This window comes from Homarus americanus, unplaced genomic scaffold, assembly GCF_018991925.1.
Source record: "Homarus americanus isolate GMGI-L3 unplaced genomic scaffold, GMGI_Hamer_2.0 scaffold29048, whole genome shotgun sequence".
Taxonomy (NCBI): Eukaryota; Metazoa; Arthropoda; class Malacostraca; order Decapoda; family Nephropidae; genus Homarus; species Homarus americanus.
The window spans coordinates 662,393-688,689 of NW_024752739.1; the positions used below are offsets into that span (position 1 = coordinate 662,393).

The following is a 26,297-nucleotide window of genomic DNA, read 5'->3' on the forward strand; positions in this document are numbered from 1 at the left end:
CCTAACCAAATTTAAACTAATCTCCACTTAATCTACTCGTTCCCTAATCTAAACTAACTACTTTAACCTTACCTAACCCAATTTAACCTGAGGTAACATAACCTGTTCTAGCCCTAACTTATCCTCACCTAAGTCAATCAGCCTTATCCCAATTTACTCTTAACCTATCCTAACTTAATCCCTAACATAACCAAATTTAATCTACCCCTAACCAAATCCAACATACCCAAACTAACCCTATTCTAATTTAACCTAAAGTAATGTACCCTTAATTTTACCTAGCCTAGCCTAGCCTAGCCTAGCCTAGCCTAACCTAACCTAACCTAACCTAACCTAACCTAACCTAACCTAACCTAGCAATGAATACCCCTTTTGAAGTCATCGTTGAAGAAATATTTCCAAGATAGAAAGCTATTTCTTTATACATAAACCAGGTTGTATAATGTATACATAGTCGATGAAGAAAATACATACGAGTTTATTCTGAAAATATACTCTGGTGTAGATTATACTGGAGGATTTACTATTGTAATGAAATACTTAGAGATAAAAGAGATAGAGAATAAGAGAAACTGTGATAGAATGATATATATTGAGGAACTTAGAGAGAGAGAGAGAGAGAGAGAGAGAGAGGATAATGTCGTTTTGCATAGGACTCCATTATAACATGATAGTCTTGCTCTGCTTAATACGATTATTATCTTAATCCCTTAATCTCTAGGATACACACACGCGCACACATTCTCGAAGTAGTGGACTCAGGATATCTTAGACTGGATCCCACAAGATAAGAAAATATATAATAAAAATATAATGATTGGATGTTAAATGACTGAAAGTGATTAAGCAGTTGGGAGGTAGTTAATGAATAGTTATGGTTGATTAAGTAGTGGGAATGATGATGATGATGATAAGGATAATAATAATAATAATAATAATAATAAACGGTTTATTAATAGAGAAGTAGCCGGTGGCTGAAAATATACAAACGTACATTTGATTTAGACATAATGATGTGCGTTCAATACATTTACAGGGCTGTGCAGTACATAAATCAGGAGTTGTTTATTATTTTAACAATAGATGGGATGGTGCTGTTCTTATATCTATCGGTGCGGGCTCTTATGGGCTGAATTTTGTTGTAGTAGCAGACTGCACAAGGTGGGTGGGGGGCTGCCGGTGACAGGAGGTGGCGATGACGAGGATGGTGCAGTAGTCCACTGCCAAACCTTGCTAGTGCTTGGTGATGGAGGTCACTGAGGGATGGCATTTCCAGGGTGGAGAGAGCGTTGTTGTAGCCGGTTTTTCAGCCCTTCTCTTAGCCGACGTTGAGAGACGACGACTACAGACGCATACGTTAGTTTGGGGAGAATAAAGGCGTTGTAGATAATCCTCAGCTCTGGCGTGGGTGTCCCAAGTGACCTAAGTCGTCGTAGCATGTAGAGTCGGTACGAGGCTGCCTTGATTGTGTTGTTTACATGGGCCTTCCAGTCCAGTTTGTGGTCTATGGTAACACCCAGGAGTTTGGCAGACTGGAGAGGATGGGCACCCACTGTGACTGCTGGAGCTTGCACTGGAGTGGTGGCGGTATTGATGTGCATGACTACGGTTTAATATGTGCGTGTGTGTGTGTGTGTGTGTTCAAGACAATTAAGACACTTCCTCCGCTCAACAGATAATCCATTATCCCGCTCTCAAGACTCGCAGCCTCATAACTCACGTATAAGACTCACGGAGTCACAACTTATTCATAAGACTCAGCCTCCTCATAACTCATTAGACAACCTACTCATAAGACAACCTACTCATAAGACTCATAGCCTCCACGTAACTAACTCACAAGAACTCATAGACGGAAAAAAACAACTTTATAGTGAAGTATAATTTCATCTTGTCGACCATTTAATCCCCGGTGAACCAATTTACAACAGGTCACACGAGGTCAGAGGTCAAAGGGAAATTAATTGGGTGTATGAAGTCATTAGTTTTAAAAGGAATCATTAGAAATTAGGTCAAATATTACCAGAAAATTAGGCATAGGTTAGGTTAGGTCAGGTCAGGTCAGGTCAGGTCAGGTCAGGTTTGGTTTGGTTTGGTTAGGTTAGGTTACATTAGGTTAAATTATGCTAGTTTTTGGTTAGGTTAGGTTAGGTATGGATGAACTCTTATGTTTATGGGTCAAGAATTTGTTTCCCTTCACAAATTAAGATCAAACTAATACATAAATTCACTGACAGATAAATTAACATACTATCTCTCACATCACAAGATAATTTCCTCAATTCTACGATCTTTCTCAAGTTACTATGTATAAGTTAAATTATAATCTTAGTTAAATTCTAATTCTAATCTCTGGAAGCTTAAATTAAATTCCTAAATTCTGAGATTTCTAGTAATTCAAGTAATTTTAATTCTACAAATTCTCGTAACACTAAATTAAATTCTCTAATTCCGCGTGATGTAAAAGCTTTCTAAATCTCTTCATATCATAAACACCATATCTAAATTCTATCCACAAAAAAGAAGAGAAATCGTCAGGCTAAATCCCCATTAGTTTTACAGTATATTCCAACACAAACTTTGTCTCTTTGTTTCAGAATTCTCCAAAAGTTCTCATGAAACACAATCTCTCTCTTAACTTCTCTTCCTATCTGGTTATCACATCTCCATATATTTTCTCTCGTTCATTCTTCATCTTTCTTATTCATTGATTTATCACACTTTTGTTATTTCTTTTAAGTATCGAGAAAATTTAGATTATTAAATACAGTTCGTACATGTAAGTCTAATTAGGCTGTTGTTGTTATTGCTGTTTTTGTTGCTGTTGTTGAGTTTAAGTATAAGACAAAAAAGGTTAATTTATTTCCGAACTTTGTGTCATGCGCTGAGTTATCTCCGTGTTGGTCTGGCCTGGTATTATTCCTTTAGCACGTGATACATACATACATACATACATACATACATACATACATACATACATACATACATACATACATACATAAAATGATATGTAGGTGTGGATAGAGAGATAGATAGAAAGATTTATAGTTGTATTTCCTATAACATACACACCTAACACAGCAGCCCGCCCAAAACACAGCGATTACAAACAAACAAAATGACGCCGTTTGTTTACACTTGTACTTTGATCATTAGTAAACTGAAGCTAAAGATGTTTACCACTGTCGACTGTAACAAATTTTTCTTCTTCTTCCTCCTCCTCCTCCTCCTCCTCCTCCTCATCCATCTCATATTTCTCCTTCTCTTCCATCTCATATTTCTCCTCCTCTTCCTCCTTCTCCTCTTCCTAAGTGAAATGTCTAACTTCATTAGTGAAGTTTATGTCACTGAACAGATACGTATCTCTTGACTTCATTGTATCAACTTACAAAGTTTTCACGGCGATTTTTTTGTTCCTAAAGTATTGTATTTGTCCACCTTATTTATTTCGTATGTATGTATGTATGTATGTATGTATGTATGTATGTATGTATGTATGTATGTATACTTATATAGCGTCTAAAAAAGTTAACTATTTGATGACACAAGAAAATGTTGTCAGAGAGGTAGGACTTGTTTTTACCTCCTGCCATCACTAAAATTGTCTTCATTTGAATAATCAACTCTGGCCTGCCACCACCTTCCCCCCCCCTTTCCTCCCCGCCGCCAAACTCTACCGCCTCCTCCTCACTACCTCAGGGAAACACGCTGATAAGCCAGACTAAAGGTCGGGGTAGGAATTACATTTTTTTTTTTTCATGAGTCAGCTTGAGTGAGAGGCAGGGAACTTCCTCCCACTCACAGCGCTGGTGACGTCTTGTATCACAGTCATAGATAATATGGATGTGACTCTCCCTTTACATATACGTCATCTACTTGGTTACATCACAAACTACTAGGGATAAAATAGTTCTACTTCACATCACATGTTACCAGGTATGCATTGTAACGTGACTTTTATTCTTGTCGATAAAATATTACACCCACTAGACCTTAATTAACGTTTGCCTGGATTGACACACCGTGGTACAGGACAGAGTCTTAAGAGAGAGAACCATTCTACAAAGCTCCTCCAGAGTTGCTCCAATAGTTTTAAAGAAGTCGAAATTGTGTAAAGTTAAGAGACGGACGCTGGCAGAGGGCCGACCACAGCAATAGTCCAGTCAGACGGTTTTAGCATAATAGATTCGCTTCTAGTTCCAAGTTGTGGTATTCAGGTCGACCCGATAACTGAGCCTTACAAGAATGTATTAAACCTGACAGCTGCTTAGAGTAACTTGGCACTAACTAAGACTCGTCTCACAGGTACCTGACCATAACATCAGTCTTTACTTCTGCTTATGAGTGACTGGTCGTCCCTTATACAAACAACAATACCGTTTGAAGTTATGTATTTCCCGACACGGAACGTATGGCGTCATTATCCCGTGTTATTACCTTGGCACCCTCGTTAGCGTGGGTTGTTCACAGAGGCTGGTCGGCCTTATTGAGGAGCGAGTTTGGCTGCAGTGAGAGGCGGAGGACGCTTGAGGAGTCCTTCGGGGGTAGCCACACTTGCACCTTCCTCCCACACCTATCTCCCACATCTACCTCCACCTTCAATGTTTAGGTATAAAACCAACCCAAGATTTATAGTTTGATAAAGAATATTCCACGTGTGTGTGTGTGTGTGTGTGTGTGATATATAATATAATATAAACATATATAAAACAGCATCTCCATCCCCCTACAATATCCGCCGTCACCTCCATCACCCGAGGTCAAAGGTCAGAGGGAACCTCTGACATTGTTATGAATTCCATAACTCTCCGTAAAAGTGTTTCTGGACGCCGCCAGATGAAATTCCTCCCACATTTTCCTCCTCCGACCTTTTTCCCTAGCTGTTGTAAATCTCCCGCGACCTTTCTGGATCCCACGCCTATATATATATATATATATATATAACTTCAGCAATGGACTTATTACGTGGAAAGCGTAGTTTAATAACGAAGAGGAGAACCAGGGAAAACACAGACATCTTGACTTCGGTCTCTCGTCATTTTTGTCGGTTTTAAATTGGAGTGTTCTTTCTTTAAATTTTATGGAAGGTAAATTTTCGTATAATGTTACGTTTTAATTGTATATCACCTGTATTTTTAAAACGTTTTTAAAATTTTTTGTTCTCTAGACTCTGATGATGGAAAATATTTTTTTCCGAAACGTTTGTGATTAAAAACCCCCAACTAAGTCAAGATGTTTGTGTTTTCCTTGGTTCTCCTCTTCGTTATATATATATATATATATATATATATATATATATATATATATATATATATATATATATATATATATATATATATATATATATCGTCTCATTCCCTCTGACGACCTGGTCGTATCCGCTATGCGGCCGTGACTCTGATTTAAGGCGCGGCAATCTAACTTCTCTGCACGATATCGGCTCCCTATCGACGATAAACCATGTCGTAAGTGGGACCTACGACCCCCTTTCGATGCCGAACACCGATCAAGTGTCGGGATTCGTCCAAGAAGCCATTCGATGCTGGGAGAGAGAGAGAGAGAGAGAGAGAGAGAGGCTCAGGTCATCGTCCGCCGTCCATAAAGGACCATTGAGCTGTGAGAGAAAACTGGACCTCTTAGAGGGGACACTGTTCTTTATGGCCGCTCTCTGCTTATCGACCTTTTGGCAAATAATTGGTTAGATATCGGTTGGACCCTGACCGTTCCTTTCCTATTTATAACCCCCGGCGCTTTCTCTCTCCCTTTGCCTCTCTCTTTCTCCCTCTCCCTTGGAATCAGTCTCATACAAATGGAATTTTAGTTAGTCACTGAAAAAAACACCATTTTTTTTTACTCTGACATTAGGGAAGGCGAAACTATGTTATATTCTCAACGCACTGTAATTTAGGCAGCGTATAATTAGCTCAAATCTTGTCTTTTCTTACCTAACTAATGAATATTTTTTGTACGTGAGGGAAAGGCAGGTAATAGTCAATTAAAGCGTCCACTCACTCATGTTTGACAAAATGTATTTATGTTTTGCTGATGATTGTATTTACAAGTCTATTGTGTGGATCTGTCGCTTATACTTTTGTGACACGATTGTTAATATATTTGTATACCACTTCATTATACATTAAATGTTACATTTTTATTTAATTGTTTGTAAAACGTCTTTAGATGTTGTTGACATAATCAATGAATATGTTAACAAGTGTTTTAGTGTGTTTACATTAAATGTTTTCACAGGTGTGAGGTCGGGTGTGAGCGGGACTGTGTCGTGGGCCCTTGGTCAGCTTGGGGCGTGTGTACCCCTACAGACTGTACCGCCTCGCCGCCCCCTGCCACCCCAGGTGAATCTACCATTGTACCCCTTTCCTCCTCCTGCTACCCCAGCTGTATACTCCAGTAGCCTTCATATACTAAATTAAATTGAAAATATTAAAAACCTAATCATTGCGCACGAGTCGCAGTCATAATAGGCCTTCTTTCCTACTGAGTTCCAACCTAAACTAATCTCACTTAACTATCCAGTTCGGGTCCTATTGGGACTGTCCCCTATAACTAATAGCAGGGTTAAGTGAGGTTGGGGCCTAGCAAGAGTCAGGTTTATAAGGACTGGGATTCTTTCCATTCCTCACCCTTACAACAAACACTGCAGGTATACACTGTGTCCAGAGAAAGAGGTCAGCCCAACCCAGGAAATGTGTACACCTGCTGCTGGGCTAAATATTGCACACATGCACCTCAGCTTTACCTGCATTTTACAGAGATTTCCCGAGTGGCTTTGTATACGTGGTGATTGTAGAGACACAACCCTGCAGTGTACATTTATTCTGGAATGAAATATCAGGTTTAGGTTGTGTGTTGCTGTGAATCTATCCACTATTGTGTTACGTCACTTGAGAGAGTTGCTGTAACATTGTCAACTATACAGTGGTTCCAACGCTTAAAAGATGGTAGGTTTTTTTTTTTTTTTTGCGCGCCGCTTAGAGAAAAAATCAAACCTACGAACCTCTGCTTATCCATCTTCTTGAATTCTTAAGCGCCTACAAGACTCGGGGAGAAAATTGAACTTAGGAACCTTTGCTAACCCAAAACCTCATCTGTGAAAGTTGCATTTCTCAAGACAAATTAGAGTTGTGTTTGTCGAGACATTCCATATGGTGAACCCAGGCAGTGTACGAGTATTACTGCTGTCATATTAGCGGGACGCACACACACACACACACACAGACAGACAGACAGACAGACAACACACAGACAGACAGACAGACAGACACACACACACACACACACACACACACACAGACAGAAATATCCTCAACACAACTAAGTTCACTTGAGCAAGTCTCTTAAATTAACTCCTGCGGGACCTTATTTAGGTGACCTTTATTCTGCCAAAGTCCCTCGCACACACACTACCTCACCACCACACAACACTACCTCACCACCACCTCCACCACCACACTACAGTACCTCACCTCCTCCCCCTCCTCCACAGGGTTCCGTCGTCGTCGTCGACAGGTGATGGTGACGCCCAGCGTGGGAGGATCTGAGTGTCCACCGCTGGAGGAACAGAGTGAGTGTCACGAGGCACAGTGCCACCAATGGGTGCTGGGAGGGTGGTCACCGTGTGTCCTCACCAGCCCCTCGCACTCCTGCGGCCCCGGACACCACACACGTAACGCCTCCTGCATCGACAGTGCCGGCGTAAGTCCTCTGTCTGCTCATCCTGTCTACTACAGCAATTTTTTTTTTTTTTACTTTCACGAAAACAATCGACTAGGGATAATAACAGTGGTTAAGGAAAGATAAATTTGACCTTTAAAACTTATTTTTACTCGGGGTAAGAAGGACCTGACCAAAACAAGATAAATCAAGACAAATTTGAGATTAGTCAAAAGGTTTCACTGACAATTTATAATAAACATAAAAATCTCAAAATAAAGCGGATATTCCACACATTTACTACCCGCCAAAACCAATCAAAACACACAGGCTTTATAAAATAGTGTATATTATAACCAAACTAATTGTTAACGTTACTCATTTGTCAGTAAATTACCAAACTAATAGCAATAACCAATGATGTTCAAAATTTGTTATAATTGCTTGTGGCGGTAATTTGTGTTCCCGCGCCCACCACTGGTCGATTTGTTGTGTACCTGAGACCATTATTATTATCATTATTATTATTATCATCATTATCATCATTAATTATTATGCTGGTAATTAGAAGTAGGTGCACGAGCCAATTAAAACATTACCCCACACAGGCACCGGCACCCTGGGAGGAGTGTGAACAAGAGCTTGGCGTGGCACCCCAGAAGCAAGAGTGCCACGTGCCCTGTTCCTTCGACTGTGTGGTAGGGGAGTGGTCGCGGTGGTCCCCCTGCACGAGGCCCTGTGCCAGTCAGCTACACGTCGGCTACACGGAGAGGAACACCACCATCGTCGCGCCACCTGGACCAGGTAATGATGGCTGGTCGGGCAAGGTGGTGAAAGTGTCCCAACTCTTCCTTATTTCACTTCACCTAACCTAACCTAACCTAACCTAACACAAGTAGACCTCCTAACATATAAGCTTGATCCAACCTAACCTAACGGGTCAGTCGGTGTAGGGGAGGATGAGTGAAGTGTGAGTAAAGAGGATCTAGGTCAGTGAGGATGAGTGAAGATGCAGAAAGGGTGAGTAAGTGTGAGTGAGGGTAAGTGAAGTGTGAGTGGGGAAAGGGGGTGAGTTACGGTGAGTGAGGATGCAGTAAATGCGAGTGAAGTGTTAAGTGAGTGAATTGTGAGTGAGGGTGGTAAGTGTGAGTAAAGGTGAGGCAGGCTGAGAGAGTGTGGATAGAGAACAGAAGGGGAAACAAGAGAATCTAACATCATTTCAACACCTTCAGGAGGACTAACATGTCCGCCTCCTGACGAGCTGACGCAGGTGAAGACGTGTCGTGTAGAGCCTTGTGGGGGCGCTGCCTGGGTGGCGGGGCCCTGGGGGGAGTGTGCCCTCCCTGCACGAGCCGCCTGTGGCCCTGGCAGACAGACGAGACAACTTAACTGCCGCGACCACCACAACAACACCCTCGCTACCTACAAGTGAGTATCAGGGTATGGTAGTGGTGGTAGTCATAATAATATTAATATTCGTAACAATAATAAATTTAGTGATAACAAAGATAATAGTATTAGTAACAACAATAGTTATAATAATATTACTAATAACAATAATACTAATACTAACAATAATAATAATTACATCAGTGTGCATGTGTGTGTGTACGAGAGTCTTAGGTGTGGGGAAGGTGTTTCTACCTGCCTCCTCCTCCCTCAGGTGTGGTGGGCTGAGTCGACCTGAGCTGGAGCGTCAGTGCGAGGTGTCGTGTGGCACCGCCTGCACCGTCACCTCCTGGAGCGAATGGTCCCCCTGCCTCGCCCCTGACCCTTGCCCCATGGGTAAGTGTCTTCTACCCTGTAGGTCAGTTTCCCTTGCTTCCTTTAAGGGGTTATGGATATATTCGAACCGGTGAACTGAAGTGCACCTGGAGATATAATGCCATCCAAGGGTCAGGTATACTGCCTGTAATGACTAACACGAGTTCTAACCTTCCTTCCTCCTCTTTCTCTCTCCTGACAGACGGTGTGTTGGTGTCGTCGGCTCAGCGTCGGTGGCGTCGGGTACTGGTGGAGCCGAGTGAGGGTGGCGACGCCTGCCCAGGGTTAGAGGAGGAGCGGGGTTGTGCCCATGCGCCTGTCGCTTGTACCTCCCACCTCTGGCGGTCGGGGCCCTGGTCCTCCTGCACCCTCGCTGACGACGTCGAATGTGGCATTGGCTTCAGGGTTAGACGTACGTGTGTCTTGATGCTGACGTTGTGTAGTGCCTCTGTAGCTTAAGTAATACTTGGTCGTACTGTACCATTAGATAGCGCCATAGCAAGCAGTAGTAGTTTATCTAGTGTATCATTACGAGGTGAAGGAGACGCCAAGTACAAAGAATTGGTAGTGATGGCGGTGTTGTTATGGTGCGAGAGAGTGTGCATGTTTTGAGGAGTATGATAGGTAGCCAAGAAAACACCTGAATATGTATGTGATCAATAGATACTTTTATTGAACCTTGAGGTCACCAGATTGATTCCACTGTTTAAGTTAAATATCAAGGTATGATTCGAAAAATTACGATTGAAATATAATATTATGATGGAAAATTAAAATGTAATGTTAAATTATAAAAAAAAGTTAGTCGAAAACTTAAGATCCAAATCCGAAATTCATGGACAAAATAAAACACAGCTAAAACAATCATGCATTTTGTCATACATAACAAGACAACATTACGTCCTCACTAAACAATCCAGCCACAACTGTCACCCTGCCCTACTCCTCTACTCCTCCTGCTGCAGGTGTAGAGTGTGTCGACGCTGGGGGCGCGGTGGTGGAGCCCACACATTGCCTGCTGGGGGACCACATAGTGCCAGAGAGCAGCGTGGAGTGCCAGGTGTCGTGCAGAGAGGCGTGTGTGACCTCAACCTGGAGTGCCTGGACGGTGTGCCCCACCCATCCACCCTGCGGCCACACCTCCTCCAGGACCCGCCAACTCTTAGGTAGGTCGTCACTGACCATCACCTGTGTGGGGCGGATAATGCATCAGGAAGGTATCAGTCAGTGTTCTGAAAACTAATCCTCACTGACTGGGTACCTGACTGACCGACTGACAGAATGACTCGCTAACAAACTGACTCATACAGATGGAGAGGAGGAGGCCGGCGCTGTGACGTGGTCAAACATTTGACTGTGCTGGTGTGATCCTAGAGTTTAACCTACCCTAATTTAGAGCCTACAAAGAAAACACTATAAGAAAGTTTACAAGAGGAGAAGGTATTGTGAGCTGTTATTAGCTAATCTTGTGGAATATTCTCTCGTGCTGTGATATAGTACTAACAGCTAACAGTTGTGAGTCAGCAGCAGGAGTAGCCATGTTGAGTTAATGGTGATGACTGTATGACTTGACATGAAATTATATATACAGTATATATAATGGGAGGGAAATTAGGTGAAAATGCATTTACTTCCATATTTACATAGATATTTTTCAACAGTGTCACCTATGTAACTTCGGAATATTGACTTCAGGATGTCATCTGTGTAAACTAATATCATCACTCTCAAGATAACTTCATCTATGCAAACCTTGAGTTATCCCTCCCTTCCCAAACTCTCCTGACACAGACAGCAGCACAACAAACCCGAGATGTCACAACATCAGCCTGAGGGAGAGTGAGGTGTGTCCTTGCCACAACTTCTATTCAACACCTGCTGGCTCCTGGTCCTCTTGCCTGGTAGGCGTGGGTGTCGAGCATGAGCAGAGTGGGGGCGTGGGCGTGGGTGGCGTGGGAGTAAGTGGCGGCGCGAGCGCAGCACCAGGAGAGGAAGCAGGGCTGTGTGGGGTGGGGAGGAGGTACCGGGCGCTCTTGTGTACCAGAGACGATGGTGTTCTGGCCCACCCCAGGTGAGTGAGGCCCCCAGTGACCAACATTTCTTCATCTACCCTTACTCCCTTATTATTCATCACCTCTAACTTCTGTCCTACTCTTCCTCAATCCTTATCTCCTCATTTATACCTTTCTCTACCATCCTCTCCCTCATTTCTACCTTCCACAACCGTACCTTCCTTTTCCTCCTCCTATCCCCTACCCTACCCTACCATACCCTACCCTCGCTAATCCCTTACCTTCCTATACTCTCAATTCTTTGGTTTCTGAAATGTTACTCAAAACTAATATGATAATTCTTTTTACTGTATCAGTTGTCAGAAGTGGTTCATAATTCTTTGAACTGCCTGTCAGAGAACAATCGTTAATTCTCTCTCTTACCTGTCAAAATAAATTCATAAACCATAAATTCAATACATTACGGGGGCACATAAATTCACTGTATTGTCTGTCAGTGAGGAATCATACATAAGGGTACCAGGAGTTGATCTAGATATAAATCTTTTTCTCGTCCAATAATGTGTCCAATTGTGCAGGTCGTGTGGTCACGGCGGGGTAGAGGAAGAACCTTGCATGGTCGAGTGCCCCTCTGACTGCCGTGTGGGACCCTGGGGAACATGGAGCTCCTGTAATGCTTCCTGTGGCGCCGGACTCCAACACAGAACCAGAGAGGTATACAATGAAGCAATGGTTCGCCTTTATACTGCCTTAAGTTGAGGTGAACGCTGTTAAAACTATGGAAAGGTGAAGTACAATGGAACCATGATACAACCTCTCTCTCTCAATTAACATACATGCCTTCTTCAGATCCTAGAGCCTAGCCTGTGGGGAGGACGCCCATGTCCTGAGACCACCCAGGGTCGGGCGTGCTGGGGCTCATGCCTCGCTGAGTGGGTGCCAGGGGGGTGGTCAGAGTGCCACATCACCGCCAAGAAGGACTGTGGCTCTGGCACTCAAACCAGAAATGTCAGGTTAGATCACATTGTTTCTTCATTACTACTTGTATACTTCCATAAAGAGTTAAGAAACAGGTTACATTATATTCAATTAATAAAAAAAAAACGGAATATTTAATTTGTGTATTAAAGGGTATACATAGTCCAATACTACATCAGACCTTAAAACTGTAGATTTCAATAATCCAAAGGCAGGAGGAACCAACGCCTGTCTCCTCACGACCTGTAATCCACAATTCTGCAGGTGTTTGAGGGAGGCGCCGACAGGACTACAAGAGGAGGTGATGCAGGTGGAGTGTGATTCCTCAGTGAAGCCTTTCACACACCAGATCTGCCATGTCTCCTGCCCCGGCGAGTGTGTGGTGTCAATGTGGTCCTCGTGGTCACCTTGCCCTCAGGTGAGTCACATGGAGGGGGGGTAGACATATGAAGGAGAATGAAGAAGGAAAATGAGGGGAGGAAGATGAGCATATAATTAGGAAAATTAGAATGAAAATGAAAAAAAATGAAAAGGAAAGGTAATAAGAACAAGGTTGAAGAGGAAATTCTTTTCTCCCTCCCCCTGATAAAACAAGATGCTCACACCATCTATGTTTCAGGACTGTCCAGAACACAGCCACCGGAGGAGGATTCGTGAAGTGGTGCGTCGACCTGTGGGGAATGTGGCCACCTGTCCGACCCTGACAGAGGAAGAACCTTGCGTTAAGGACGTCTCCTGCTGGCGATACTCCTGGCAGGTGGCCAACTGGACCTCTTGCGTCCCTCTTGGCCACTCCTCCTGCGGCGAGGGTGTCCGCAACCGACCAGTTACCTGTGTCAGGTCTGGCGGGGTGGCCGTGCCAGACTGGTTAGCCTTGGGTTACATATATTTCTTTGTTTACAATAATAATAACTGGTGGAGGAAACGAGCCCGGGATAGTTTTTACGTGGCAACTCGTAGTCTATATCCATGGCAACATTATCAGCTACACTACATCCACTATACTTTTATCTCCATCATATTAGCATTAGTATTAGTTTTAGTGGGGTTGATCCTGCAGGGGCCGATCGCACCCGACTTCAGATATTTTTTAATAAGGAGGCTCCACTTTTGGGAGTGGAGGTCAGCTCCTGTAGAACCAACCCTTAAAAGTCCATTATTGCGACACTTATGGGGTGCATGTACATCTCTATACCAAATTTTAACTCTCTATCTTCAAACTGTAACTAGATGGCTGCTGGCTGTTAATGGCCACAAGAGTAATGAGAACAACTCTTAACCCATTATGATATGTGATGATAGTTTTCACTTTACCTTCAGTACTGTAACAGACAGCATTGACATCTTTCAACCTCATTTAGTTTATCCTCACACTGTGCTGGTTTATCCTCACACTGTGCTGGTTTATCCTCACACTGCTGGTTTATCCTCACACTGTGCTGGTTTACCCTCACACTGAACTGACACAGTTTATACCTAGTTTATCCTGATACTGACACGGTTTACCCATATTGTACACTGACACGGTTTACCCATAGTTTACCCTAACACTGACGTGGTTTACCTCCTGCAGGATGTGCCGGCGTGAGTCTCGACCGTCGCCAGTAGAGACTTGGTGTTACGTCGACTGTCCTATTGACTGTGAGGTGACGCCTTGGACCACCTGGGACGACTCCAAGTGCTCCTGTGGCGAGAACCGTACGTCCTTGTGTCTCTGTCTGTGTGTCTGTCTGTGTGTCTGTCTGTGGCGAGAACTGTACGACGTTGTGTCTGTCTGCCCATTCCCCTATATCACATCACTACACCTCACCCTTAGTGTAGTCGCTTCTGTAATCCCGTAAAAAAGTCTTGTTAATTTTTGACACCACACATCATATTAATCCTCATAACATGTACATTAAGAATAACTATGGTCTATTTTTTTTCTGAACAGTTTATTGTAAATTTTATGCCATCAAAGAAATTTTATCAAAATGCGGCATAATCAACCACAAACGTATTACCATTAAGTCCAAAGTAACTTAAAACATGACTAATAACCTATGAAAATGTAGTATTATATGATCACAATTTAACATAATATATTATGGATGCTGTTATAATATCTTAAGTGTGTTACAAACATGGCTGCTCATATACTATATGCCATCTGTCTCTGGCAAAGAAGCGAATGCAATTAGTAACAATGTTTGCTTAAGACAAATACTAGAAATTAAACATATACATAATGCAATTATCTGAAAAGCTTAGAACATCCATTTTATATTTATTATTTGTTTATAGTATTATATAGCATATGTATGCAAGTCACAAGCTATTATTTACGACATTGCTTCAGTCTTCGTGATCAGACTCTTCTGTGTAAAGCACAGATTCCTTCACCTTGTTTAGGCATTTCTCATCTGCTTGACAGTTACACATCTCGGTGGATGCCATGTTATTCTTTCTGCATGAACATGGCAATGATCCACATTTGCTGACGCCACATCCACACTGAACAAGCTCTGTGATAGCCTCTGGAGCTGGTGGCAGGTCTGATATTACTGGTATAAAACGGTAATTTTCAGTCTTCCAGCAATGCTCCAATGGTGAAAGCATTTCACGGTCTGCATCACCTGACCTCAGAAGGGCTTGAAACCTTGCTCTCAATATATGATGCTTTAAGAGTTGCTGCAGTCGGTGGTAGTTTTTCAGTCTCTGCTTGCGTTTTCTTGAAGAGGTGCCATCTAAGTTTTGACAGTTCAGTGAAAGTCATTCGTGGACAGTAGAGCTGACATACAAATTCATTTAGACCAATATACATGTCTGCAGGAGGGGCATTTAGTCTAATGAGCATCTTGATTGCATTTAGGACCTGTGTGTTAGATTTCATCTAAGTGTTCCAATATATTTTCTTTCCTTTGCCCGCAAATTTTCCTGTGCAGTCAGATCCTGTGAAGGCATGGAAACCTGGCAGGCTCTCTGCAATGTCTGGCCCAATAGCATCATATATGGATTTGAAAGAAACATTGTGTCGTCTCTCACCAGTTCCTGTTATAATACTTGCATTTTCTCCAAGTCGAGGCTGCTTTGATATGTCTAGAACAAACACACCAGTGTCTGGTGATATGATATACACAGTGCTGCCTTTCTGTGATGCATATACTATGGCATGAATGATGAGCAGAGCATCTGCTTCCTCATGGTTGCTTTTCAATTGTTCAATATTTTCACCATTTGACTGAACACCGTTCTTTGTTGATGGCACAAAAGAGGTTTTGTTTGAGTGGAACAGAAGCAATGCTTTGTTTCCTAGATAGTTAGTCAATGATGATTTTGGCTTGTTGCTGAGTAACTTCTTGAGTGAGACTTTAATCTGTGTTGAATCTGTGATTTCATAGCTGTATGTATTTGCTTCCTTGCCATAGCGTCGGTTTCTTGCTTTTTGTTTTAGCGAGTGGCCTACGTCATAAGACCAAAGTGCAAAGCAGCATAACTTTTTGCCCTAGCTGATAATGTTTTGATGAAATGGTCTGCAAACTCTGCACTTTTTTTATAGACAAAGTTGACAGTTCGTGAACTAATGCCATGCCATCGATGATGAGAGTCTTATGACATAGTTCTTTTTGTGGATCTACTATGCTTTGAACATCAGTAGACTCCTCACTGTTTGGAGCTGCTTCAAGGAGACCCATGAGCTTGCTTTTGTCTTGGCAAACAAGGGCAGACCCATCTGGGCAGAAGAGAGATCTTGGCAGACATTTGAATTCGCCAATCTCTTGTAGATTGATTTCATCACGGGATCTTACAATTATTAGCAGTCTACCAAACAAAGATCTGTCTTCCTTAAGTTCTATAACTTGTGAAGGTAATTTGATGGTTGAAGTCTTGTTTGCTACTTTCCATGACAGAAAATTAACCTTCAACATCTTTTCCCAGATGCTTACTGGACCAACAATGCGTTGATTGACAAAATTTTCATAACTTTGTCTTCCAACTTCATATGCACATAGAATGTCATGCTTGACATTTTCTGGCATTACAGCTCCAGTTACCAAGTTTAAAAGAGCATTATAGTCCTGACAAAGTGGATTGCAATCAGCAATAACATTGTGCAGCTTCTGTACATCAGCATATTAACGGCTGACAATAGCTGTAGAGAGCTCATGGTGTTTTGTTCTTTTGTAATCTTTATGATTTTGATATTTTATGTAATGAAATTAATTTTAAAACACAAATGGTAGTATTTCATCTTTTATCACCATAGACACTCGGTGCGTCATGCCGCTCGAGCGATTTTTTTTCCTCGCTTACTTCTGTGGACACATACGACCTTAAATCCCATAAAAAAAAAAATTACACCATATGTTTTCTTAATCTACAGGTTCCAAGGTTTAAAATGATGTATGGTGTCAGAAATTAACAGGAATTTTTTACGGTCACCAGTGACCTTTGACTCCATCATCTCAGACTGTGAGAAAGCAGGGATAGAATACGAGAGAGAGAGAGAGAGAGAGAGAGAGAGAGAGAGAGAGAGAGATTGATTGATTCTCTCTAAACCAGCCAACTGAATAAAGTTTTTCCCTAACAGCTGGAGAGATGACCAGACGTCGATTTCTGTCGGTGAATCCAAGTGAGTGTGGACGCCCGTGCCCCGCCCTACTGCAGCAGACGCGTCCATGCCCAGCCATTCCCTGCTACACCTGGGAGCGAGGCCCTTGGTCTCAGTGTCATCTACAGGTAGGTCACAGTACCACCTCCAAGTAGGTAGACAGCTGGTCACATAGCCGTTAACACCTGAAACTCAGTGTTCCAGGTAAACACGTACAGTATACGGAATTCTATAAATTAAGCAAATACACTGTATTGCATATCACATCAACAATTTCAATTAATACTGTACGTGATATACAGAAGAGAGTGTGCATTTGAAATATAATCTGTACTGTGGTGTAAAACGCCATCACTCTCTCAGGGTGGGAGCTGCGGCCATGGGTTCGTGGAGAGGAAAGTGTCGTGTGTTGGTCCTGGCGGACAGACCGTCGACCCTCATCTATGTCTGGCACTCGTCCACGTCGGAGGCCACACCTGGCCCTACTTAGCCAGAGCCCTTGACCTCAACACCAGGGTGAGTCTACTAGGAGGAAATTATCATGGGAACGAACGCAACACCAGCAGCAACTTGTCATGAAGCACATTGTAACAGTCATGTCGTATGTTGGTTAAGTCTATCGGGAAAAATGAATGTGTAGGAATGAGTAACAACTTAGTTTCACTCGTATTGTAGTTTCTGTACCCAAATATTTATTTGGTTAGCTTTACAAGTTATTCAGCGCCTTTGGGGCTACACTACCGGAATGTTGAATTAATCTGACTTTCTTTACGATTAGAATACTTAAAAATGAACAATTTTTAGAAGCTAAACTGAAAACTGTTTGTGTGAAGCAAAAACTGTTTGTTTATCATAATTAATGCTTCAGAATTTTTTTTTCCTTCATCAATGTCAACACGTTTGTGTTGTAAAGATAGAAAATAATTCCCTATACAGTAAGAGTTTAGAGACATATTTTAAGAAAAATAAAAGATTTCAACAAATGCTCCGGGTTACCACGTGTAGGAAACAGTGTTATACAGTATGACATAGAGAATAGTTTCCTTAGTGACCCGTTCTTCTCTCACCTGGCAGGATGGGTGTTACGTGCCGTGTGAGGGCGACTGTGAGCTGACAGAGTGGGCCTCCTGGTCACACTGTCACCGAGACTGTTCCAGAGGCCACCAAGGTACAATCTCACCCCCCATTTAACCCAAGGGTCTCCTTGACCTAGACTCTCTTTTCCTGGGGGTACTAAAGCTAAAGGAACTCATTATGAAATCCAAGGGACAGTTTACTCTGAATTTTACTTACATTTTTTTTCCTAGATGGTCTCATTTCATTTCAGATTACTTGTCGAGTAATTCATACAAATCTTTTACCGAGACTTTTTAACTCATTTTCCTCAAAGTACTTCAGATCTAATGTTTAATTACATACTGAGACTATTACAACCTTCATTTAAGTTGTAGTTAATTTTACCCAGGCTATACCAGTGAAAAATAATCACCCTTGACTATGAGTAAGAATATAATTTTTTTTTCCAGGCGGGACTCAGGCGAGGTCACGGGCGGTGTTGACGGAGGGGTCGACTGAGGGAAGGGAAGGAAGGAATTCGTGCCCTGGGCCGCTGTGGGAGACGAGGCCGTGTCTGGCAGGTCCTTGTTTCAACTTCAGCTGGGAGGTCCACAACGACACCATCCAGTGTGTCCGTAGTGACGGTCTGCTGGTGACGGGTGAGTCCCATGTGTGACTGTCTCCTGATGACTGGTGTTGACAAGCAGTTAGACAAAGATTTGAAGTCAGATAGATAGATGATAGTTATTTTTATTGATACAAAAATAGACTCAGAGATGGTAAACAGACGACGAAAATGATAGACAGACAGACAGGCAAAGAAACGTCACTCATAACTTCTGTATCGGCAGGTGGTTGTGAGGGGGAACCCAGGCCGTGTGTACCAGAGTGCTCGGTGCGGGGGTCGCTCTGCTCTGCCGTCGGTGCTTGTGTCTGCCGTCCGGGTCTGCGGCCGCTGTACTCGGAGAAACAGCGGTTCCGTCTCACCAGCTGCATCCCTGCCCGCAACCTCACCTTCCCCCTGCCCCAACCTCTCTCTGGGGCCAAGTACCTGCCAGGTGAGTGTCTGACACCAAGTACCTGCTAGTGTGAGAGTGTAGCCTCTATCTCTTAGTAATGTAATTATTAAGAACATCAATGTAAATAAGAGAAGTACAAAATTACAATTCACTGAAGTAAGAATATATTCCTATGTGTACATTGTCATAAAGATGTTCCCTTAACCTAGATAAGATAATATATCTCAAAAACCTTCTTAACCAAGTCATTTATGTATTGACCTGATACGTATATGATTATCTCATACTCGTACAAAGGAAACACAATGCTAAGTGAATCTCTCCATAAGTTTGGTTAGGTGACAATAATCCCTTAGTGAGATCAAATTTCCTGACCAGCTTGGATCGAAGTTCATGAAGATTTCTGTACTTTGATTTTACTTCATAATTTTTGCTAGTTGAAAGTTTATCTAACTAAGCGTCTTAAGTCAATTGGATTTTGTGTCTCCAGTTACGAGGAATATTTAATTTATAAACTTGTGAGAATCTGGACCCAAGGAGTTATTGCTCTTTAGATTGTTTATATATTTCCCTGTCTCTCGGTAACAGGTTTGAGTAACTAATGTAGCCTCAGTCTCTTTAAGATGCAACTGGATCGTATTTTAACGTCTTTGGGTTTTAATATATATTTTTGCTTTCCTTGCGGCTTCCATCAGCAGAAGATATCAACGTGTGGATGTTTGCCATGGTGGCCGTTGGCAGCGCCTTCGTCGTGTTCGTTGTCATCTCCATGTACCTCCTGTGGTAAGTGACCTGCTCTTAGTGCCACCCCATGCCTCAGGGTGCACCTCCAGCTATTACAGGTGTATGTTAGTTTCTGGTACAACGTGTAGTATTTATCTGCTTGTAAATAATTTTCCAATTTTTAACATCTCGTGCAAATTTGGTGGTGAGTGTTCTGATTTCTTTGTGTTTACAGCCAAAGTCCTCGTGAGCAGACGACGACGCCCCTGACACTTAGACGGCAGAAGAATCTTCGTCATCGGCCTGTGTGAGACCGAAGAAGGATGCCGTCACTTCCATCAGCAGCCGAGTTCTGGGTTCTTCCGTTAATAAGGCCCCTCCGGAGACCCACGAAAGTGTTGTATATCGTTTGAGACTGAACCTCAAGTATTGAAAATCGGTCCAGACCGAATCACAACTGTTGTATATTGGTCATGACCGAAACACGAGTGTTTTATATCAGTTTGGACCAACCCAAGAGTGTTTTTGTTGGTCTAGATCTGTCGCAAGTGTTGAGTAACGGTCCAGACGTTCTTCAATCGTGTTGGGATGTCGATCAAGACCGAGCGAAGACTGTTACATATTGGTCCAAACTATTGCAAGTATTGAATATCGGTCGAGACCGGCACATAAGTGTTTTATATTGGTCCAGGTCGTCGCAATTGTTGTATATAGGTCCAGACCGACCCAAGAATGTTGCACACCTCTGCAATCTGACTCACGAGTGTTCTCAATTGGTGTAGACCATCTCAAGTGTTGTATATCAATCCAGACAGACCTTCGAGAGAGTGTTTTATCGGTCTTGACCGACGCAAAAGCGTTGTACATCGGTCCAGAATGCTTTTAATTTCCAATGCCTGTTCCTTGTGTGGGCAAGAGTGTGGCCACGGTGGTGTAGTGGCTCGACTCCCTCTTACTGTAGAGACTCGTTCAAGTTGCTTCTTGTGGGACTCGTATCTTTCAGTGCTCTCTTCTCTTGGGCTTCGTAGTAGACCGTGGCAGACAAACAGACAAAGGCAGATATACGCAAAGAAGGAATACTATAAGTGAAAAAAAAAACAATTTATGCTTCCTCGTGTCATTTGGTGTTGTATCTATACAGTAAATAGTATATTATAAAGAAAACATCGTCATATTTAAGAAGAAAAAGAATCTATTATTTAAAACAATGGGAGGCAGGTACAAGGGGAGTTATTTTAGGGGTAAATATAAATTCGTGTTGACTGACAGTAACATCAAGGATTTTATCTCTAATGCAAATCGTTAATCCTAAAATAAGAGATTTGTTTATCGAGGAGAAGAGTATTAGTCATTTTATCTCACCACGCTATACCAAGGTAAACAACATGTTCTCAAGTGCACGACATGAAAGTACTGTACAATTAACAATATATGGATCATTTAATTCAAGTGTTGATGTGTGAAGCAGATAAGGTATTCAACCCTCCATAATATTCTTGTGTTGCTCATCACCAGCTGGTGGTTTCGTCATCCTGTATATTAATCAACTTTCATACAATAATAGTGTTATGTGAGGGCTGAGTGGTCATCAGCCAGGAGTGAGCGGGTCAGCTGTCCATGTATGACCTAGACTGTGTACATAAGTGTCAGTCATTTGATATTCTTATCCCAGGTTCGTGTTACTACAGTCGCTTTGTGAGTTATGCTACTGTGATTGTCTTGTGTCGTCGTCTTAGCTTTGTGGGGGTAAGGGGAGAAAACTGAGACAAGATAGAAAGAGGGGAAGAATCAAGAGAGATAGAGAAGTAAAATACAATGTACTGTGCACATGTGTGTGAATTATGTGTGTGTGTGCATGTGTGTATGTATGTATGTATATGTATGTATATGTGTACATAGCATAATCTTGCAAGAAAAAGGGAGGCAACAGGATGTTTTGTCCTGATTATACTGAAGACTTACAAGTATATACACAACTTTATACATATCGTTTTATGTCTCTCAGTGAAAGTTTATCATCTTGATATAGTTCTTTATTTTCAATAGCCTTTGTTAAATACAGTTCATTACCAGTGTCTTCCCTTTCCTTACATTCTGTTCATATTTCTGGTCTCTCTCTCTCTCTCTCTCGTTCGTTCGTTCGTTCGTTCGTTCGTTCGTTCGTCTTTGTACTTCTTATCATTTTGAGAGAGGAAAGAGTTTCCAGATAAACACAAAAACACGTCCACGAGAACTGCCACACACACTCCAGGCACCAAACAAGCACAACCCCCCCTCCACACACACCAGGTGCCATACAAAGACAACCTCCCCCCCTCCTCCCCCCACGTACACACCAGGCGCCAAACATACTGGGCGCCATACAACATGATCCCCTTGCCACCACACACAAGGTACCCCTCCCCACACACACTTCTCGGTTCCTCTGCTGACATCATAGTTGGTTCCTCAGGGCCATTAACTGTAGATGACATGACACCCCCCCAGAAGTCACGACCTTTCTAAGCACAGACTAACACACACGTTGCCCACGGAGGTCAACCACATCTAGCAGAGAAAGACTTTTTTGAGTACATCCGAAGTACACATAGATCAACCCCAAGGAAGACTTATGAAGTACAATTGTACCTCACTGAAAACACATTACTGTAAATACTGAATGTTATGATCACAAGTAAGGGAATTGTTGTGATGATGTCTCACAACCAACTTTAGTATCTCTTTCAGCTTGTCCTCAAAATAATTACTTGTAAAAATATTGTTACTGATATCTCTTCCAGTAACTTGATAATTTCATGTAATAGTGTTGACACCCAGCTGGGGGCCAGAGAGTGTTGGTACCAGTGCACACGGTGGGTTAGAATGACATCTTTTCCAGGAGACTGATCACTTCCTTCACAGTTTCCTTCACAATTGCATAATTATTGAGGTCTGTTTAAACTCCTCAAAATGTCTCATAGGACAGACCAGGACCCCAGGTTGAGCCCGGGGTGTATGACCTACCCTGAGAGAATGAGTTAAGATTACAGTTGAGAGGCTCAAAGTTGACACGATACTGTTTTTTATCCGTGTGTGTGTGAATGTGGGTGTGGGGGTGTGTGTGTGTGGGTGTGCGCCTGTGTTGGTGAATCTATGGGTCTAAGAACAAACAGTATCATGGTAACTCTAACCCCCCTTATAGTTAGTAAGACTGTGAACCCACGAGCTGATTGAGTCCTCCATCATGCCAGACCGTCTCTACTTATATAATGTAAAGCTTTCGGTTCCAACGCCACGAGAAAAAGGAACGATACCTGTAAATCAATATCCTTCGAAAACTTGTTGAAGATGTGCACTTATGTCCTTGGTGACTGCTCTACATGAAATTATGAAGCATTTTTTCACTCCTCACTATATTTATCAAATTATTGAGTACAACCCACGACGTTACGGTACAGATATCATTGACGTCGCTATAAATATCATGATGCCACACAACTAATGACGTCACTGTAAATATAAATGATGTTCAAGCATATCCAAGTTATTACCTCACACTGAATGCTTAAATAACGTCTCTAAAGGGAGTTCACTCGGGGAGTCACTAAGGGAAATCCACTAAGAGGAATCTATTAAGGAGCCCTCGACTTCTCCTTCCCCATGACTCGTAAACAATGCCAGTGTGAGCCATCACCTAAGCCAGGCATTTCCCTCCCCCTACCAATCTTCCAGACTAAGGTTCGCCCCCTGCCAGCAAATGGTCTTGCTTCACCAGCTACGCTAAAGGGCTTACCTCCTCCTCATATCCCTTAATATTTTCTTGAACTTACATTGTGAAGTTTGTATCGTGTTTATATACTGTATAAAATAAAACAAACTCTGACAATAACCTTGGTGGGAATTTAAAACACAAACACATTAACGAGGAAGAAGATGAAATAATAGTTTTTTTTTTTACTGTTGTGTCTAAATGAATGTTAAGAGAGATGTATTATATGTTGTTAAGAAGTTTGTAATTAATAAGGAGTAACTTGGCTTCTGTTCGTCACCTGTTGAGCTGAGGGTCACGAGACAATTGACCTGAGCCAAATGTATATTAATATAAATTGTTGGTAAGGGAGGAAATTATCCATAGAGTTCTATTAAATGTCCACAGGTGATATATAAATAAATTTATTTAATGCTTGTCATCTATCTATCTATCTTTCTCTCTATCTAATTTAATAATATATCTATCTTTCAGTCAATCTATCTGTCTATCTATCAATCTCTTTCTCCTAATCTGTCTATCTATCAATCTCTTTCTCCTAATCTGTCTATCCATCTATCTATCCATTCATTTAATTATCAATCTACCAATACATATCTAACAATTAACATGTATATTTTTCTTTCTATCCATCTATCATCTTCGTCATGGTTGGTATCACCATCTATTTCACCCTCTACTCTGAAACAATTTATTATTTTATTTCGACTTTTTTTTATTTACAATATTTCTCATGTTTCAGTTGAATGTTTGTATAGAGACTCCTGATCAGCTGTACTTGTCAATATATTGTTCACTTCTCCCAGCGTCGAGAGGGAGTTTCTTCTTCCTTTGATCACTAATTATTTGAATTCCTTTTCTTTTTCTTCTTCTTCATCATTATCAGCATCTTACTCTTATTCTCTTCACTTTTCTTTTACGTCCTCCTCCTTTTTTTCCTCTTCTCTTCCTCTTTACTCATTTATTGACTTTTTCATTCTTTCTTCTTGCTTGCTTTTTCTTCTTCTTTCTTTCTTTTTTTCTTATTATTTCTTATTTTTTTCTTATTTCTTCTTTCTTTTTCTTTCTTATTTCTTCTTTCTTTTTCTTTCTTATTTCTTTTCTTTTTCTTTCTTTTTCTTCTTCATTCTTTCTTATTTCGTCTCCTTCATTCTTTCCTCTTTCTTCTTCTTTCTTTCTTTCATTCTTTCATTCTTTCTTCAAGGTCATCATGAAGGGGTAGCGTGAGAGAGCTACAACTTGTCTGGTATGAATTAAATGTTTTAAAGTTTCTCGTCTTTTCCTTAATCCTTCAAGACTTTGGTTGATGAAATCCTTCCTTGGCACTGTAGGAAATATGTGGCACTATAGAAACTTTGTGGCACCATAGGACCTTTGTGGCACCATAGGACCTTTGTGGCACCATAGAACATTTGTGGCACTATAGGACATTCATGGCACTATAGGTCACTGTGGCACAATAGGACATTTGTGGCACTATATGACCTTATGATCTTTGTGGCACCATAGAACATGTGGCACTGACATTTGTGGCACTGACATTTATGGCACTACAGGACATTCATGGCACTATAGGTCATTTGTGGCACTATATGACCTTATGACCTTTGTGGCACTATAGGACATTTGTGGATATATATATATATATATATATATATGCTGATAACTACAAGGAAAAAGAAAACACGAAGTTCCCTGAAGATGTGAATTACACGAAAGCGCTTAGGAACTTCGTGTTTTCTTTTTCCTTGTGGTTATCAGCATACACCTGGATCACGCCCACCTATATTGATATACTTGCATATATATATATATATATATATATATATATATATATATTTCATTAGCCCAATATAGCACGCGGACTTCTACATACAATCAACACCTCAACCCACCAGGATTCGAACCCACGGCCCACGAGCCCATGACTGTGACCGGGGAACGCTAACCGCTGGACCACCAGGATACTAAAAGCAATCCTAGACTTTGTTATATTTCACACAAAGCCTGTTCAACGAGCTTAAGGCGCCTTGAACTTCTAATGGGGACTACCCGTATCACGTAGGTGGTCAGAGTAACGTTTTACAAAATCCGGCTTCGAAACACGAGGATCCATATATATTTCATTAGCCCAATATAGCACGCGGACTTCTACATACAATCAACACCTCAACCCGCCAGGTGGGGCTTCAACTACCTGTTCTCACCTCCAAATACGAAAGTCCTCCTCAGGGTTTGTCAGTAGCTGAGGAGTTACAGAGATCATAAACCTCCTCAAGTGGTGCCCCCAACCCGCTCGTCCTAGGGAGGTGCCTGGAGGACCCACTCCTAAGACGACTAGAAATATCCCTGCAGCTACATGCGTGAAGTTTCTCCACACCCTGTATATCGAATGCTTCTCCACACGAGTAGCTGAGGATATGCTGCGTGCCCATCGATCCTCCACAACACGGCAGTGATCGAATTTTGGGTCTAGCACACGACTTGGGGCGATCTACTGCGACGATATCAGGGTATGTCGCAGCCTTAGCCGACCCATTATTCCACGGCTGTGGCATCGCGCTGGACCAATGGGTCCCTCCAGCTGGCCAAGAGAGGGTTATTATACCATCAATCTCCCCCCAGGCGAGAAAAGAGAAGAGCCTTCATGGTCGATCCAACAGACTCTTGATTTTCTCTGCTCCTCCCATTACATGGGCGATCCCTCTCCCACGGACCTCCTTCACAAGACAGTA

At 42.0% G+C, this 26,297-nt stretch overlaps 1 protein-coding gene across 1 annotated transcript in view; it reads left to right on the top strand.

The window, feature by feature from the left end:
• LOC121855179 (thrombospondin type-1 domain-containing protein 7B-like) overlaps window positions 1-22,206 on the top strand; it is a 182,746-nt gene extending 160,540 nt beyond the window's left edge. The window contains exons 7-26 of the mRNA XM_042350045.1: window positions 6,250-6,353; window positions 7,505-7,713; window positions 8,280-8,475; window positions 8,904-9,099; window positions 9,335-9,456; window positions 9,638-9,847; window positions 10,401-10,601; window positions 11,227-11,506; window positions 12,026-12,161; window positions 12,297-12,460; window positions 12,690-12,843; window positions 13,045-13,292; window positions 13,999-14,123; window positions 16,996-17,144; window positions 17,380-17,532; window positions 18,091-18,184; window positions 18,543-18,731; window positions 18,924-19,130; window positions 19,787-19,874; window positions 20,050-22,206. Coding sequence (XP_042205979.1) covers window positions 6,250-6,353; window positions 7,505-7,713; window positions 8,280-8,475; window positions 8,904-9,099; window positions 9,335-9,456; window positions 9,638-9,847; window positions 10,401-10,601; window positions 11,227-11,506; window positions 12,026-12,161; window positions 12,297-12,460; window positions 12,690-12,843; window positions 13,045-13,292; window positions 13,999-14,123; window positions 16,996-17,144; window positions 17,380-17,532; window positions 18,091-18,184; window positions 18,543-18,731; window positions 18,924-19,130; window positions 19,787-19,874; window positions 20,050-20,125 — 3,301 coding nt within the window. The 3' untranslated portion in view covers window positions 20,126-22,206. The remainder of the gene's footprint in view (window positions 1-6,249; window positions 6,354-7,504; window positions 7,714-8,279; window positions 8,476-8,903; window positions 9,100-9,334; window positions 9,457-9,637; window positions 9,848-10,400; window positions 10,602-11,226; window positions 11,507-12,025; window positions 12,162-12,296; window positions 12,461-12,689; window positions 12,844-13,044; window positions 13,293-13,998; window positions 14,124-16,995; window positions 17,145-17,379; window positions 17,533-18,090; window positions 18,185-18,542; window positions 18,732-18,923; window positions 19,131-19,786; window positions 19,875-20,049) is intronic.
• Window positions 22,207-26,297: the final 4,091 nt, after the last annotated feature.